The 17,436-nt window shown below is 39.6% G+C and overlaps 1 protein-coding gene across 1 annotated transcript in view; it reads right to left on the reverse strand.

Annotated features, from left to right (window-relative positions):
- The window catches only part of LOC150086858 (uncharacterized), a 195,536-nt gene that overhangs the window by 49,068 nt on the left and 129,032 nt on the right, over positions 1 to 17,436 (reverse strand). The window contains exons 7-8 of the mRNA XM_090372301.1: positions 5,360 to 5,385; positions 5,173 to 5,264 (exon numbers count right to left, since the gene is read on the reverse strand). Coding sequence (XP_090228427.1) covers positions 5,173 to 5,264; positions 5,360 to 5,385 — 118 coding nt within the window. The remainder of the gene's footprint in view (positions 1 to 5,172; positions 5,265 to 5,359; positions 5,386 to 17,436) is intronic.

Raw genomic sequence — 17,436 nt, forward strand, 5'->3', positions numbered from 1 at the left:
TAATTAATAATAATAAAAACATGTTTAATGCACTGCAGAAAGGATTTATTTCAAAATATAATTATAATTGTTTTTAACATAACTGAATTTTTCACAGCTGTCTTCACAGATTGAAAATAAAGGTGGCATCAAAAAGGCAACCAGAAAGGTAAAAAAAATTCATTTTTTTTCATTCAAGAATTGTTTTTATTTTAAGTGAAAATTGCTCTCGCCCTCCCCACTATAAAGCACTGGAAACAACAACAACAAAAAAAGCTAGTTAATGTATGCAGTGAATTTCAGATGCTTTAGCAAACAGTAATAATTCATGATTTATGCAAAAAAAAAAAAAGGTAAAAAAAAAAATGACATGTGCAAACCAAGGAAGTTTTGCTTCTGCACATCTGCTACATTACTCATTCATTCCTCTAACCAGTATATGGCAACAAACAAATATCCATTGCTTCAGCCATAATATATGGTATATAAAACAGCTTATGTGATATGTATGGGGGAAAAAAAAAGAAAAAAAAAAAAGAAAGAAAGAAATAACTGCCAGATTTCTATTGGTCTGATTTTAATGATATATGGAAAGACTTTACAAATCATTCTTAAAGAACAAAATATAAAATTTCATTAAAATCCAATCATGGTATTTTAATTATTACACATGGACAAAAAAATAATAACTGCCCAATCCCTACTGATCCCATTTTAATAAAATTTGGGAAAGCTCGACAAATCATTCTGGAAGCATGAAATAAAAAATTTCATGAAAATCCATTCACTGTGAGTCGAGTTATTACAAGTGTAGGTAAAAAAAAAATAATAATAATAATAATTGCCAGATTTCTATTGGTCTAATTTTAATGAAATTTGGGATGGCCAAACAAATCTTTTTAGAAGGCCTAAATAATTACAAAAATCCATCTACTAGGAGCTGGATTAATAAATCTAGACAGGGAGATGTATGGACATGGTGAAGACAATAGGCACATAATGCACATTATGCTAATGCACCTAATAACACTAGAAGAAGATCTACAAAACTGATTGGCAAGTGGGCATAAGTCATGGGGTCTAATGAGTGCTTAGCAGGAAGCAAACCTGTTGTAGCATCTAGTAAAATCACACATTCATATTTTATTAGAACATCCCAAAAAATATATATGTAATAATAATAATAATAATAAATCAGCATTTTTTTCTGTTATGCACTATTCAGAGAAAACAATTTATTTATTATAGTTACAGGTAATATTTTCCTTTCAAACAGCTTCCATGTTTACCTTTTTTCATAAATAGAGACATCACAAAAAACAGATTTAATCCAACAAAAACTGTAATCAAATATATATTTTTTCAGTTGTTTCTTCGGGTTTTTTCATTTGACATTCTCTTTCTACCACTCTAAGCTGTTCTAAAATGATGTGAAGCTGGTCACTGGCTCACATAATGTAATTAGCAAGAGCAGTTTGCATTTAGTTACAAAGTTTATTAAAAGCAATAACATAAAAAACAGAAAAATGTCATCCTTTTTTTACATGGATTATAAATATTAAACAGAAAATAAGATCCCAAGCTGCCATGGATTCTCTGATTCTCGCAAGAATATAGCACGTAATTTAAAGTATTGTTATGTTATTTGGTTTTTAGGAGCATTAGCAACTAAGGCCATATTGCTCCTAAACCTGTGGTCGTTCCCTGACCTTTCCGCATACTCCGTATTTGGTGGTGACGGGCTCGAACCCCGGTCTAATCAAGAAGCGTGTGCTACGCACTGGTGCTCCTTCCCACCTGGCTACAGAGGCGCCTATTTAAAGTATTAACCCTTTAAAAGAGTCCAGAATTATTATTACTGTCTTGCCCATGTCATCCCAGCTCTAAAATCCAAAAAAATAAATAAATGACTAGTCAGAAAAAGTGATGCTCAAAAATTTATTTTTGGGTTTGTATAAGCGAATTTACAAAACTGCATGATAAAACATTAAAAATTCTTTAGACATTTTAAATGTTAACTATTTGTATGATTTTAGTGTGCAGTATTTCTTGAAACTTTCAAAGTCCTCCTGTAATCCAGATTTTTTTTGGAGTGTTTCACAATACTAGCAGTTGCTTTTCTCCCACTTCTAAAGTACATAACACTGTACACCTTTTTTTCTTATTTTGATTCTTATCTTTCATCAGGAAATGAGAATGAACATTCAATTTGTCTTCTGCATCTGAACTTGATAGTGTTTTCTAGAAAGAACATTCTTATTTCAGACATCTACTAGTTCAGTAAGCAATCTTTTTCAAAACTACAGGTGTAAGATTTTTTTGAGATGGATCTTCCACCCTCAAGATGAAATTGTTTACTGAAAGATAGAAAAACAACTTTCTCCACTATTTCATGAATTTTGACTAAATGAATAACTAGCACAGTAATAGTCAGCTATTTAGGTTGCCTGTTACTTACACCCATATTTCTTGTGAATTCACAAATAGTGATTGGCTTTTCTCTGTCCTATTTACTTTACCTGTTATTACTTCAGTTTTGGTTCTTTGTCTCTCTTTTGTTGTCTATGGTTCTTTTGTCTTATTATACTTTATCCTCTTTTCAAAACCAGCAATCCTGTGCTTTTCTGTGGTTTTTCTGATGGCAATCCCTTTGTGTTTGAGGCAACAGCACAGCCTCTATCCATTATCCATCACAACAAAAAACTAAAATATTATTAATATTTAAAATGAGAATTATGAAAATTTTAGTGTTAATAAGAGGATCTGACTAAAACCTTCTTTTGATTAATTAATACTAACATGTTCCGAACTTGTACAGATACTTTGAACCAGTTTAAATCAAAAATACATTTTGGCCTCTTGAACTTTATATTAATCAATTTTTTTTTCACTTAAAATTCATCATTTAAACCATAAAAATACATTAAGTTACAATTTTCGTCCATCAATGGCAACTGTTAACCTGTATACTTAGTTGCATCCGAATCCATATAAAAAATTCATTACAATAAGAGTGATTTGCAACATGCTTTAAGCTCCAAAAAAAAAATGACATGAGTTTTATATAAATTAATATAGTCTCAGAAGATTAAACTTACCTCTAAGTTTAGTCTTCTAAAGCCACTAGTTTAGTCTTAAAAACTACTTTGTAGCTTTTCCACAAGGCAAACCACAAATCATATCTTGTGTGGTTTTGTAGTTTTATACAAGATGTGATTTGTGGTATGATAGGCATTTGATTCCATACAGCATAAGGCAATGTTTCGGGCACTGGAAAGACAAGGCAAAGATACCCCACATATTATGATTTTGAAGAAAATATATGAGAATGCTACCTCCTTTATTAGACTAGACAAAGACAGTAGGAAATTTAAAATCAAGAAAGGAGTTCGACAAGGAGACACAATATCTCCGAAGTTGTTTACTGCTACCCTTGAGGAAGCTTTCAGAAGATTAGACTGGTCGCAGAAAGGAGTCAATGTGAATGGAGAGTACATAAACCATTTACAGATGACATTGTGGTCATAAGCCACGATCCCAAAGAATTAGAGAAAAATCTTAATCAGTTATGCACAGTTAGTAAGGATTTTGGACTAAAGATGAATATGGCTAAAACAAAAATAACTAAAACATCAATCAAAAGTAATGATGAACAAGTATGCCATAGAAAGGGAAATAATGATTGGAGGAGCAGTAATCGAAAAGGTGGAGTCATATACTTATCTGGGACAAGTTATTAGCTGTAATAATGATAAATGGCTGGAAGTCAAGAGAAGAATAAATTTTGCATGGATAGCATTCAGGAAATATAGTCACATACTGAACAGCAATATCCCGGTTTGTCTGAAACGTAAAATAATGAACCAATGTATACTCCCTACCATGACTGATGGAAGTGAAACTTGAGCACTCACCAAAAGAATGGAAGAGAAGCTGAGAACTACAAAGCAAAGAATGGAACAAATTATATTGGGAATCGCACTGTTAGATAAGAAGAGAAACACATGGATTAGGCAGCAAACTCAAGTAAAGGACATTCTTATCAAAATTAAAGAACTAAAATGGTCTTGGGCAGGACACATAGCTCGAAGACATGATGACAGATGGACTAAGAAAATAACAGAATAGTAACGGCCTCCATAGCCGAGTGGTCAGGAGCGGGAGTGCAGTAGCACACGCTCTTTGAGTAGACCGGGGTTCAAGCCCCTGACTGCTGAATACGGTCGATCTGCCAACCTGCACTGGACCAGCGTGGCAGATTATGGTCCATTTCACTCAGCATGAATTGTTGAGGAGGCTTCCATCCTGCAGTGGGTTGATAATGGCTGCACTTTACTTTTTACTTTTTTACCCAAGAGGAGCTAGAAGAAACCTGGAAGACAAAGGCGGAGATGGATAGATGAAATTCATGAGTTTGTGGGTAGTAAATGGATGGCCAGTGCTCAAAACAGAAGGAACTGGAAAGTTGCTGGAGAGGCCTTCATCCTGCAGTGGATTGAAAATGGTAGATGATGATGTACAATTTGTAATGATCTGAGCAACAGAACAACTTTCTACATTTGAAATTCGGAGTATTTCTTCTTTCATGTTTGGAAGGTGGAAATTACAAAAATAGCTGTTATAACAGAGAACTATTGTTTCTTGGCTAACTGAGTTATCTAATTCATTGCTAATTGAGAATTGAGTTAGTTGTCATTATTGTTTTATTACCTAAAATAAAGAGAAGGGGGGATAAAGAACAAAGGTTCAATATGATCACAGAATATATTCAAGGTAAAAACTCACTCTGAATACTTTCAAAAAAGATGCTATGGGAACTGTCTGATTTGGATTCTGGCAGCAAAAAGGTCTTATTCGGAACCAAATAAGCTAATGCTCCATTAAAGTTTGTTGATGTTTATATAGACAAGCTTAATAAAAAAAATCTAAATGCTAAATCTTCAGAAAGTGAATAAAAAACATTTGCAAAATTTTAAGTACAATCAAAGTAAATACCTTACAATCAAGATGTAATTGCAAAGCCAACCAATATTTCTTAAGCTGGTGACTGCAATCAACTGACTTCCAAACACAAATTTGGAAATTAATTTTTTTCAAGTAGTAATACTGAATGCCTGAATAATACGTGAAATGCCATTAAAACAGACAAAATATTTTTACATAAAATGAAGTTTATGTTTATGAAATACTTACAGAAAATGCAAGAAGCGTTGTGCCTGGAGATTTCCACCTTACAAGTGATGTCAAGTTATCAATCATATTGGAAATTGGTTTTGTAGTGATTCCTTAAATAAAAGATATATAAAGAATTTTATGCTAATGTTAAAAATGCAGAAAAAATTATGTATATACACAAAAAATTATTCTTGGACTCACTTACCAAATCTCATTATGTTTTCTTTTAATCTGAAAATTAAAAAAGAAAATAAGTGGTTCAACTTTTGTAGAATTTTACATATATTGCTAGTACAAACATGTAACACTGGAATTGGATTGCCACAATAATTAAGAGGCTTACTATTTTATCACCTTAATATAACCAGGATTTTTTTTATTTTTTTTTTATATTTTGAAATGAGACCATTCATAAATTCTATTTTTACCTATGCTTTCTATAATAAGGCTAGCTATGTAAGGCCCTGGTGACTTCCCAACTCTAAACATTGAAAGGATATGCTATACTTATACTCACTCATTATGAGAATATTTTAGTCCAGTGATAGTCATGGAAAATCAAAATCACCTCATTAGTCTTAACTGTGTCTACAGTAATGTCAGCAGTGTTATCAATAAAATGGCTGAATTTAAAACTCCTGGTTAGGACAACCAGTACTGACATAATAGGGCTAACAGAAACATGGTGCCATCCAGAAATTGGCGATGACAAGTTCCACTACGGTATGTATAATGTCAAGGAAAGATAAAAGGGATGATGGAGTCATGCTTCTTATTATGCACTGGCTAAGAGAGCAAAGAATAGAGACAAAGAATCTTTCATGTGAATGAATACAACAAAGAAAAAAGTGAATCAGATCAGACCTTTATGCACTGGGTTTGGCAAAGTCTTAGATAACCCATCTGACATTGCAAATGATCTGAACAGGTACTTTTCATCTGTTTTTACTGAAGAAAGACCCTTCATGCTGAGAAGAGCTGTGTAAGTGAGGTTGAGTCATATGAAATTAGTGTTTTGAAATTACAGATGACTGTTTATTAGAACTTTCTCGCATAAAGGCAAGTAAGGCTCCTGGAGCTGATGGCACATGGCCAGTAATTTTGAGGAAGGCTGTCGGGGGGGGAGGCATATTGAACCACTGAGCAGTGGGGTAGCTACAATGTAGGTAGGCAAGGCAATTGCCTCTGGGCCCAGGGCCCTTTGGGGACCGGGCATCTTTGGCTGCCTCCTCTTTTTGCAATTTTCATTAATCAAGTAGGGACCTGAACTTGTTTTTTGCCTCCGGGCCCAAAAAAGGGTAGCTACACTATTGCCACTGAGGTTAATTATGAGGGCAACTTTGGACTCGGGAGAGGTTCCTTTGGATTGGAGAAGTGCCAGTGTATCACCACATGCATAAAAGCAACTACAGACCAGTTAGTCGGCGTTCAATGGTAAAGAAAAATCTTAGAGACAATGATTAAGAGTGCATTCCAGGAACATTTAGATATGGCATTCTGAAGGACACACAACATAGTTTTGTTAAGGGGAAAATCATGTTTAACATAATTTTGACATAGTTACTCAGGAGCTAGATGTAGGAAACAATTTTGGCAATCTATTTGGATTTTAGCAAAACATTTGACTCACTCCGTCATGAGAAGCTACAACATATTGGGATTACTGGAAAGATTCTACGATGGATTGCTAGGTGGCAGCATGGAAGAAGACAGAGGTTGTGACTAACGGATACCCTTAGCATTGGTGTAATGTTGGAAATGGGGTCCCCAAGGATCGGTTCTTGGACCTCTGTTGTTTCTAATTTTCAGAAATGACGTCAATGAAGGCAGAGAAAGCGTGATGTCAAAATTTAAAGATCATTGTCAAAATTTCACTGTTAGAAAAGTCCAACTTGCCTAACAGTGAGGTAATTTTCCTTGGTGATTTCAACAATGTTCACAACTCCAGCTGGCTTCCGTTTTCTAGTCACACCGACCCAGCAGGTCGAGATGAGGCTTTTGCAATTACTAATGACCTAGCACAGATTGTTCATTTACCTACAAGAATACCAGACAATCCTAATCATACAGCCAATACGCTTGATCTTTTTCTCGCAAACAACCCTTCTAAGTACACGGTCGAAGTGAGAGGTCCTTTAGGCACTTCAGATCACAACTTGGTGATTGTCTCTTCTCCAATGGAATCTTTATCTCATGGCTATTCCCAACCTCGTGTTGTTTGGCATTACAAGGATGCAAAATGGGATGACCAACTGCGAGACTTCTTTTCCTTGGTCGGATTACTGTTTCAAAACTTCTGATGTCAACGTTTGTTCAAATCGTGTCAGTGAAATTATTCTTGCAGGAATGGAATCCTTTATCCCACACTCCACATTAAAATCTCGTCCTTTGTCTAAACCTTGGTTTTCCAATAAATGTGCTAAGGCTGTTCAAGAGAAGAATGTTGCATATCGTAATTGGCTTGTTTCTAATTCTTCAGTTTCATTTTCTGCCTACACCAAAGCTTGCAACAATTGTAAAGCAGTTATTAATCGGTCCAAACTAGAGTTTGAACAGGCTAAGAGTAGAAAACTTGCTTCTTGCCCTAATGGTAGCCGAGCATTCTGGTCTCTTACCAAAGCTATTGGCCGCAACTTTTGCCCATCTCTGCTCCCACCTCTGTCCAAACCAGATGGTTCTGTTGTCACTTCAGCCAAGGATAAAGCTGACCTGCTAGCATCCCATTTTTCTTCCAGCTCATGTATTAATGATCTTGGTAAAACACTTCCCACCATTCAATGCCTCCTGTGGTCTTCCGTCAAAAGGATATCAGAACGATTTTGATGAATCTTGATGCTAAGAAAGCTCCAGGTCCTAATGGTATTTCTCCACTTGTTCTCCAAACCTGTGCTCCTGGACTTACTCCTATTCTTTGCCGCCTTTTTTCACTTTCTTATTCCAAAGGTGTTTTTCCTTCTGCTTGGAAATTTGCTCATATCCAGCCCGTTCCTAAAAAGGGTGACAAATCCCTCCCATCCAATTATCGTCCCATTGCAATTACTTCTACTCTTTCTAAAGTAATGGAGAAATCAATTAACCGCCAACTCTTAAACTACCTAGAAACCTTCCGTCTGATCAACGATCGCCAGTATGCATTCCATCAGTGTCAATCCACTTGTGATATTCTGGCTTATGTTACCCATTTATGGACTAATTCAATGGAAAGGTTCGGTGAAACATAAGTAGTTGCTCTTGACATCTCAAAGGCTTTTGATCGTGTTTCGCATAAAGGTCTTCTAAACAAGCTTCCATCTTATGGTTTGCCAACTGTTTTTAGTAATTGGTTATCCAGTTTTCTCTCTGATTGCTCACTGGGGGTGATGGTAGATGGCTATTTGTTATTTGTTGTTATTTTGATTTTTAAGAGCATTAGCAACTAAGGCCATATTGCTCTGAGAATATGCGGTTGTCATTCCCTGACTTTTTCCGCATCCTCCGTATTTGGTGGTGTGGTAGATGGCACTCTGTCTTCTAACTTCTCCACTAATGCCGGTGTCCCCCAAGGTTCAGTTCTCTTCCCCCCCCCCACTCTTTTCCTCTTGTATATTAATGGCCTTCTTCCATTGACTGGAAATCCTATCCATAGTTTTGCTGATGATAGCACATTGCATTCCATTTTCCATTTTGAGAAACCTTGTCCTGCTCAATCAGCTTCAACTTCTCGAAAATCTGCTACCAATTCCTTAAATGCCGATCTTCAGGTAATTCTCCAGTGGGGCAAAGACAACTTAGTTGATTTCAACCCTTCTAAAACTCAGTCTTGTCTTATATCTCGCAAAAAAGGATTCTTCTGCTCCTATGCTTATCTTTAGTGACACTCCGATTTCTAGGCAAAATGATATATCTCTTTTGGGGATTACCCTGACTTTTGATCTCTCTTGGCACACGCACATTACAAATATTGCTTTCTCTGCATCTAAAAAACTTGGTTTTCTCTTTCGCTCTCGGCGTTACTTTTCTTCCAAACAGCTGCTCACTCTGTATAAATCACAAATCCGACCTGCCATGGAATATTGTTCCCACATCTGGGGTGGTGCCCCTAAAACCCTTTCTCAGGCTTCTTGATTCCATTCAGAAGAGGGCAGTTAGGTTAATTAATGATTCATCTCTAACAAAGTCTCTCCACTCTCTTTCTCATAGACGTACTTTTTCTACTGCATGCCTCTTCTACAGATACTTCCATGGGCACTGTTCTTCTGAATTGGCTTCTATAATTCCCGCTCCCTCATTCAAAACAGTCGGAACACGTGCCACCACCAGCCAACATCCACTTACTGTCCAACTTCAAATCCACAGAACCAACTTTTCATCTTCCTCATTTATTCATTCAACTGCCATTTTCTGGAACAACCTTCCTTCATATGTATTTCCTGAAAATTACAATCTACAGAAGTTCAAATCCAATGTCAACAAATATCTTCTTTCATCTTTTCAACCTACAACCCAAGCACGGTACTAAGTACTATAGGATCTAATACCTCTCATGTTTGGGGTTCACATAAAAAAAAAAAAAAAAAACTTGGGGAATAGCAACCTCAAAATAAATTATACACTTGGTGGGGTTGAATTAAAAACAGTAGAGGAAGAAAGGGATCTGGTAGTTACAATACAGGCAGATATGAAGTTTTCTGAGCAGTGTAAACAGACAGCCAGGAAAGCCCATGGTGATCCATGATTTATCAGAGAGAGAGAGAGAGAGAGAGAGAGAGAGAGAGAGAGAGAGAGAGAGAGAGAGAGAGAGAGAGAGAGGTCAAAATCCCCACTGTATAAGGCAATTGTAAGGCCACATTTGGAATACTGTGTTCAAGTATGGAGACCTCATCTGAAAAAAGGAAAAAACTTGAAAGGATCCAAAGATGGGCAACTTATATGGTGAGATCGTCAAACAGGCAACTGTACGATGAAAGACTCCAGTTATATGGACTACAGAGCATGGCAGCCAGGCACCTCAGAGGTGATGAGGTTTATAAGGTTCTGAGAGAAGTTAGTAAAATGAATGCAGGTAGAATTTTCTCTGTTATAAAGAATACCAGAATTAGGAGCCATAAATTCAAATTATAGGGAAAGAGGTTTAGACTATATCTTTCTTTTCTCTGGTGAATTGTTTGCTGGAACAAGTTGCCTTTTCAAGTAGTTGGTTGGTTGGTTGGTTGAGTTTTATTGGCGCATCAGCAACTATGGCTATAATGCGCCAAAACCTTGTCATAAAAAGTAAAAAGGTTTCAGTGACCTACTGAATTAGGTCACTACGTCAGGTTACAAAAACAAGTATAAACTGTAACAGACAAATATCAGTACATAAGTAACAATGGAAAATCTTAAAATAATAAGATTTTTAAATATGATTAAAAAGGTTTACTGATTTTAGGAAATTAAAAATAGCAGACACATGGTCATTGTCGGATAAAATCTGACTGAGTGTATACGGCTCAGTCAGATGGTTAAAAGCGGTAAAACGAGCATTTCTAAGACTGGTACAGTCAACTAAAATGTGTCTGATTGTTAAGATTGTGCCACAGGACACACACATAGGAGGGTCATCAGCCCTCAGCAAAAACGAATGAGTTAAATGACTGTGTCCTATGCGGGTCCGGGCAAGAACAACTTCCTCCTTACGGTTCCCGCGCAGACTAGACTGCCATGGTTCAATTACAGGTTTTATATGATATAATTTATTCGCAGTCTGTCTATTCCACGAATCCTGCCATTGGGAATGTATCTTTTGGTGTATTATTTGCCTGTAGTCTGTATAGGGGACTAACAGGCAGTGGTTATTATTGGGAATTGCTGATTTGGCTGCGGCGTCAGCCAAATCATTTCCCCTAATCCCAACGTGGCTGGGAATCCAGCAGAAGCAGATATCATATTCACGTTCATGGAGAACGCGAATCTTCTGCTGAATGCTAGACAGAACTGGATGATCATTATATCTCACAGATATTAAAGCCTGTAACGCACTGAGAGAGTCGGAATACAAAATGAACCGATGGTATTGGCATTCACTAATGTGATCCAAGGCTAACTTTATAGCGTGCAGCTCTGCAGTAAATATGCTGCATTCAGAGGGAATCTGCTCCGATGTAGTGCTGTCTCTAAAGACAGCAGCAGATCCCACATATGATTCCGCCTTCGAGCCGTCTGTGTAGACTGGCGCGAAGTCAGAATGTTCAGCTCGGTGTGCTGAAAAAAGCTGCAGGTAGACAGACGATGGAGTGTCCGACTTTCCCCAATTTCTAAGGGACAAGTCACATGCCGGGACATGAGCATGCCAGGGTGGAAGGGGTTGCTTTGGTGTTTGGGCAACCCTGTCTACCTTTATATTAAGTTCTTTGAGTAGCTCTTGGACACGAATACCAAAAGGACGATTGGCAGTCTTACGGGTGTTGTACAAATTTTCCCATCGTGGCTCAAAAACGGTTAGCCACGTAGGGTGGTCTGGCAGGGATTTCAGTTTTAGAGCGTAGTTTAGAGACAACTGCTTACGTCGAAGCGATAACGGTGGTTTGTTTGCTTCGACGTATAAGCTCTGGACAGGAGATGTGCGATATGCTCCAATAGCGGTACGGAGAGCCAGATGATGGACAGGATCGAGCCAACGAAGTACACTGTCTCTGGCCGAATTGTATACCAGGGACCCGTAATCCAGTCTGGATCGTACAAGTGCACGATAGATGCGTAGTAGGGTGCATCGATCCGCACCCCAAGATGTTGAAGAAAGAGAGCGCAGAATATTTAGCCCTCTTGTGCACTTTGTGCGGAGTTGACGGATGTGATCCAGAAAGGTCAGCTTTTTATCGAATACGAGTCCCAAGAATTTTGTGTCCGCTGCTATTGGAATTACATTTTGTCCGAGCTTTAATTCAGGTTCAGGATGAAGATTACGCTTACGACAAAAGTGTACGCAAACGGTCTTCTCCGGCGAGAACCTGAAGCCATTAGCAAGAGCCCAGGAGTTGAGGCGATCAATAGCTTTCTGCAGTTGTCTTTCAATAACCCTCATGTTGCATGACTGACAAAATATGCTAAAGTCATCAACATAGAGGGCACAGTTTACAGTTGGAGGAAGTTGTTCTGTGATGGAGTTCACTTTGATGGCAAAAAGCGTGACACTTAATACTGATCCTTGTGGTACTCCCTCCTCTTGGCTAAAGGAACGAGAGAGTGAGGATCCCACACGAACTTGGAAAGATCGATTGGCTAAAAAGTTTTTAATAAAAATGGGGAGTTGCCCCCTAAGGCCAAGGCTATGCAGATCTTTTAAGATGCCAAATCTCCAAGTTGTGTCATACGCTTTCTCCATGTCAAAGAACACCGACACCAAGTGTTCACGTTTTAGGAAAGCATCCCGGATGGATGCTTCCAATCTAATAAGATGGTCCAAAGTGGACCGGTTCCTTCGGAAACCGCACTGTATGTTGGAGAGAAGGTCATTTGATTCTAAGTACCATATTAAACGAGAATTAACCATTCTCTCCAGGATTTTGCACAGACAGCTAGTCAGAGCAATAGGACGATAGTTGGTGGTGACTTTTGGATCCTTTCCTGGCTTAGGGAAGGCAAGAACGATTGCCTTTCGCCAGGAATCCGGAAACTGCCCTTCAGTAAAGATTCTGTTATACAGAAGGAGCAGACAATCCATAGATTTTGGTGAAAGATGTTTAACCATGTCATAATGGATGCCATCTGGTCCAACAGCACTTGCTTTGGAAAGAGCGAGGGCTCTTTTCAGTTCTTGAATAGTAAAATCCCCGTTGTAGGGGTAGAGGCCCTTGGACTTAAAATTAAGTGCTTCTCTTTCCAGTTTATGTTTCAGGACCAGGAACTCTGGGGAGTACGAGGATGTTGCGGAGATGTTAGAGAATGTTTCCCCAAGAGCATTGGCTATTGCAGTTGGATCTGCAACAGCGCATCCATTATAATCTAAGATTGAAGAAGGGTGGGATGTATATTTTCCCTTCATTTTCCGGATTTTATCCCAGACTACCTTAGAGTTGGTAGACTGGTTAATAGATGATGTAAAACGGATCCACGATTCCTTTTGACTCTGACGACGGATGTAGCGTGCTTTGGCTCGTGCATGTTTGAAGGCTATAAGGTTGGTCGTGGTAGGATATCGGCGAAATATCCCCCACGCTTTGTTTTGAGCCTTTTTTGCTGTTGTGCATTGTGAATTCCACCAAGGTTTGGGAAATGGTGGAAACCGGGCTGATGTTTTTGGGACAGCATTAGCAGCTGCGTGGACAATGATTTCTGTGATGTACGTTACTGCGTCATTGATAGGCTCCTGACTGACTGTACTGAGTTCAAAATTTGCCTGATGTTGGAAGGCATTCCAGTCAGCCTGATCAAACTTCCACCATGGTAACCTAAAAGGAAGACACGGTCTCCCACTGTGTAACAAGGTTATCACAGGGAAGTGATCACTTCCGTATGGATTCTCCTCCACTTCCCAGGTGAGTGAAGGGAGTAGAGAAGGGGAGCAGATAGAGAGATCAATGGCAGAAAAAGTACGGGTAGGCACATGGAAGAAGGTGTTTGTTCCAGTATTTAGAAGGGAAAGGTCATTGTCATTGAGCATACGCTCTATGACCCGTCCCCTTCCGTTGATGTTAGCACTACCCCACAGGGTGTTATGTCCGTTAAAATCCCCGAGAAGTAAGAAAGGGGGAGGCAACTGCGTTACAAGATCATCAAGGTCTTCCTGGGAGATATCAGTCACAGGTGGCAAATAAATAGAGCAGACCGTTATTAAAAATCCCACTGTAAGGCGAATTGCAACAGCCTCTATGCTGGTTGTAATTAGCAAGGGCTGAACTGGGGTCTGATTACCCACAAGGATAGCCACTCCTCCATGAGCAGGACCATCCGCAATTCTATCCTTACGAAAGATTGTGATGTTATGCAGGGTGGGATCATCATTTGCCTTTAGATAAGTCTCCTGCAAGCAAAAGCAAACTGGCTCGTGCTTTTGCAGGAGGGCCTTGATGTCATCAGTATTTCGCCGGAATCCACGACAATTCCATTGTAGGAATTTAGCCATTATTTTGGCTTGGTGGGTCCATCAGGCGGCTTCCGAGGTGCTGAGGGCTTACTTTTATCAGTCTTGGCTTTGTCTTTTTTGGGGAAGAAAGGACGATGTCCCGTGTCCATTTCTTCCTCCGCAAAGAGTTCCAAGACTGATTCATCGTGTACCTCCTTGTTCTCTACATCCATTGTTTCTGGTATTACGGGTGACTCTTCAGAACGTTTTTGCTCTTTTTTACCACTTGGTTTTGGTAGTGGTGGAGCACTAGGAGGTACGGATATAGGAGTGGCAACTGATTGTGTTTTTTTGGTGGGCTTTTGTGAATTTAATAAATAGCGTGCAATTGGAGTGAATGACTCTTTCGGTGGTATAGTCATCTCAGTTTGAGTACCGATAGTGCACTTGGCAGAAACCTTCTGAGCATAGGAAGGTTTCCCGCTATTTATTGGTTCGATACGTTTTCTGGCCTCTGGGTAGGAGATATTCAGCTCTGTTTTCAGTTTTTGGATTTCTTTTTCATCCTTCCACCGCTGGCATGCTCGAGAATAGGCGGGGTGCTCTCCTTGGCAATTAATACAAATCGGTTTTGAAGCTGAACATTCCTTGCTCTCGTGGTCTTTAACACCACATCGAGCACAGGCAGGGCTACCACGACAAGATGTTTGTGAGTGGCCGTATTTTGGCATCTAAAACACCTCAGTGGGTTTGGGATGTAAATCCTCACTGGGCAGTTTAGATAGCCTGCCTTGATGGAACTTGGAGGCCTTGGGGTATTGAACGTGAGGATAAGAACTCGGGTAGGGACGAGATTCCCATCCTTTCGTATCGATATTCTTTTCACAGCTGTCACTCCTTGGTCTTTCAATTCAGAGCAGATCTCTTCTTCAGAAACATGAAGAAGATCCCACTCTGATATAACACCACGTGAAGAATTCAGAGTTTTGTGGGGGGTTACGGTGATAGGTATTCCCCCTATGGATGTAGAGTTCAAGAATTTTTCAGCTTGTTTTGTGCTGGAAGCTTCAACTAAAAGATCGCCAGAACGCAGTCGTTTAACGGATTTTGGTGAACCTGCCAACCCTTCTAATCCTTTCTGGATAAAGAAGGGTGACATCTTTCCAATTGACTGTTCTCCGATGGAATGGAGAATGAGGAAGAGCGGTGTCACTGATGGTGTTGGTATATCCTCAGTTCTGGCTCTTTTTGCAGAGGTGTTTTCTTTTTCATCTTCTCGATTAGGTAGGGGCCTTGTTGGGGCCCCAGAAGAAAGGGGATTTAAATTACTCATATGAGTAAAGAGAAAGTGTCTGATGCCTAAGTACCTCACCCACCACGGAGCCCTACGAGGGGGCGCCCACTCGTGAACTAGCAGGTACTGCGTACACGAATGGGACGCCGAGTTCGCTTAGAACACCATACCCACGTTACCAATAAATCTTTATCCCGTCCCAGGACCATAGGGAGGGAGACTTATTGGAACGCAGTTGACCCTAGCAGTATAAAACCACCCGCCGATTGATCCCAGTCAAGCCGGTCCGGGACCGCCCGTCTTGCCGAAGCAGGGGCCAAAGTGGTGTATTAAGGCTGGGCCCCTCAACCACCAGGATCCCCCTTTCCGCTTCCACGGGTCGCGGCGCACGGCTGCACACGCCGGATTCCAAAGATGTAACCCTGGAACCAAGGTATGGGCGTTAGATCCCAGTGATGCTAATCTGGAAACCCAGCAGCATCACTGGGAGGTCCCCTCACCACGTACAGGTGCCCACGTCGAGGGGGCCTTTTCAAGTAGTTAAGCCTGACTGTTTGAATAAATTCAAAGGACAACTGGATAGTTACCTATCTGAGGAGGGAAACACATAATTTGTATATTCTTATCGCTTTTTTTTTTTTTTTTTTTTTTGGCCAGTGCAGCAAAAGCCTGTGGCTTCCTTGAACATATCACTAATATAATATAAAATTAATCTCAGTAGTTTGTCAATTGCAAAATTTGTCATGCCACTTATTTTGTCATTTTAATTCATGACCAACTTTTCACTTTCTTATACAGTATCTTTCTACTCCTTTTAATTTCTCATATCAGTTAATCTGTCACAATCATAATGATCTCAATGGGTGAGAGAAAGTTAAAAAAAAAAAAAAAAGAAAAAATCAAAATGTTGTTTGCATGTACTGTAATAGGTATGAAACTGATGCCGTGTGTGTGTATATTTTAAACCTTGTTGTGAATGACAAGTGCCGCGCCTCCTTTCTTATGCCATGCTGTTTCTTTTTCCCAGATGGTATAGCATGGGATGCTGACACTGCATAGTGTCAGGGTATCCTATGACTTTATCTCCTCCCCACACCCAGGCCATTGCCCATCCCCCATCTCCCACCACAAAACTTCACTTGGTGGGCTCTACCACCCTAAATACTTTTAGCCACTTAGAATGGTAACCCCAACCCACTCTTCCTGTGAAGAGTGAGTTGCCTTTGGAGGGGTGCCCCTTTGTCATTTATCTTTCAACTTCCTGGTGGACCCTATCAATTCATCCCCCTTTTTCACCCTCACCTATCCTCCAAGGTAGACTCGTGCCTCTTTCCAACAAAAACTTCCACTTTTTAAGGGTCCCCTCAATGGCAAGCTCAAACAACACCAGGATTTGCTCAGCCAGAAACCCCATAATCCCTACTTCCTGGCCCACTTCCTTATAGTTGTGGATGTCAACTAAGGGACTGTGGTTTTCCATGGGCTCCTTGGCCAAGAGGCAAGATGAACAACAGATAACACGACAGAGGCCAAACAAAGTAATCACATTATCTGGCCTTTACCAAGTATATATTGCATCTCAAAGGTACATCAGAGTTGGGGGTGGAAACCCTGGGCTGCTTGACCTGCAACACTAAACACTAAGTCCATGTGAATATTGGTAGTTAGTTGAGCCACTGTGCTGAATTGCTGCTTTGTTACAAAATGTGACACACAACTCACCATAGGCATCAACCACATGTGACCTTTGGCTGGTTCAACATCTGCTGAGATAGTCACAGTAGACTTGTGACACCACAGAATGGAAGCACTTCATGTTGGCTGCTGTCGAGATATGGTACTTGAATATCTTGCTCCCAAAATCATTCCATGTTTGAAGTTGGAAAGATCTCAACAGCAACCCATTCTTCTTCAGAGACATTCAAAATCTGATTGCCACTGATTACTGTCTTTGGGAGTATCACGAACT

Source organism: Mastigoproctus giganteus, chromosome 4 (genome assembly GCF_048544385.1).
Source record: "Mastigoproctus giganteus isolate SK-2022 chromosome 4, ASM4854438v1, whole genome shotgun sequence".
Lineage (NCBI taxonomy): Eukaryota > Metazoa > Arthropoda > Arachnida > Uropygi > Thelyphonidae > Mastigoproctus > Mastigoproctus giganteus.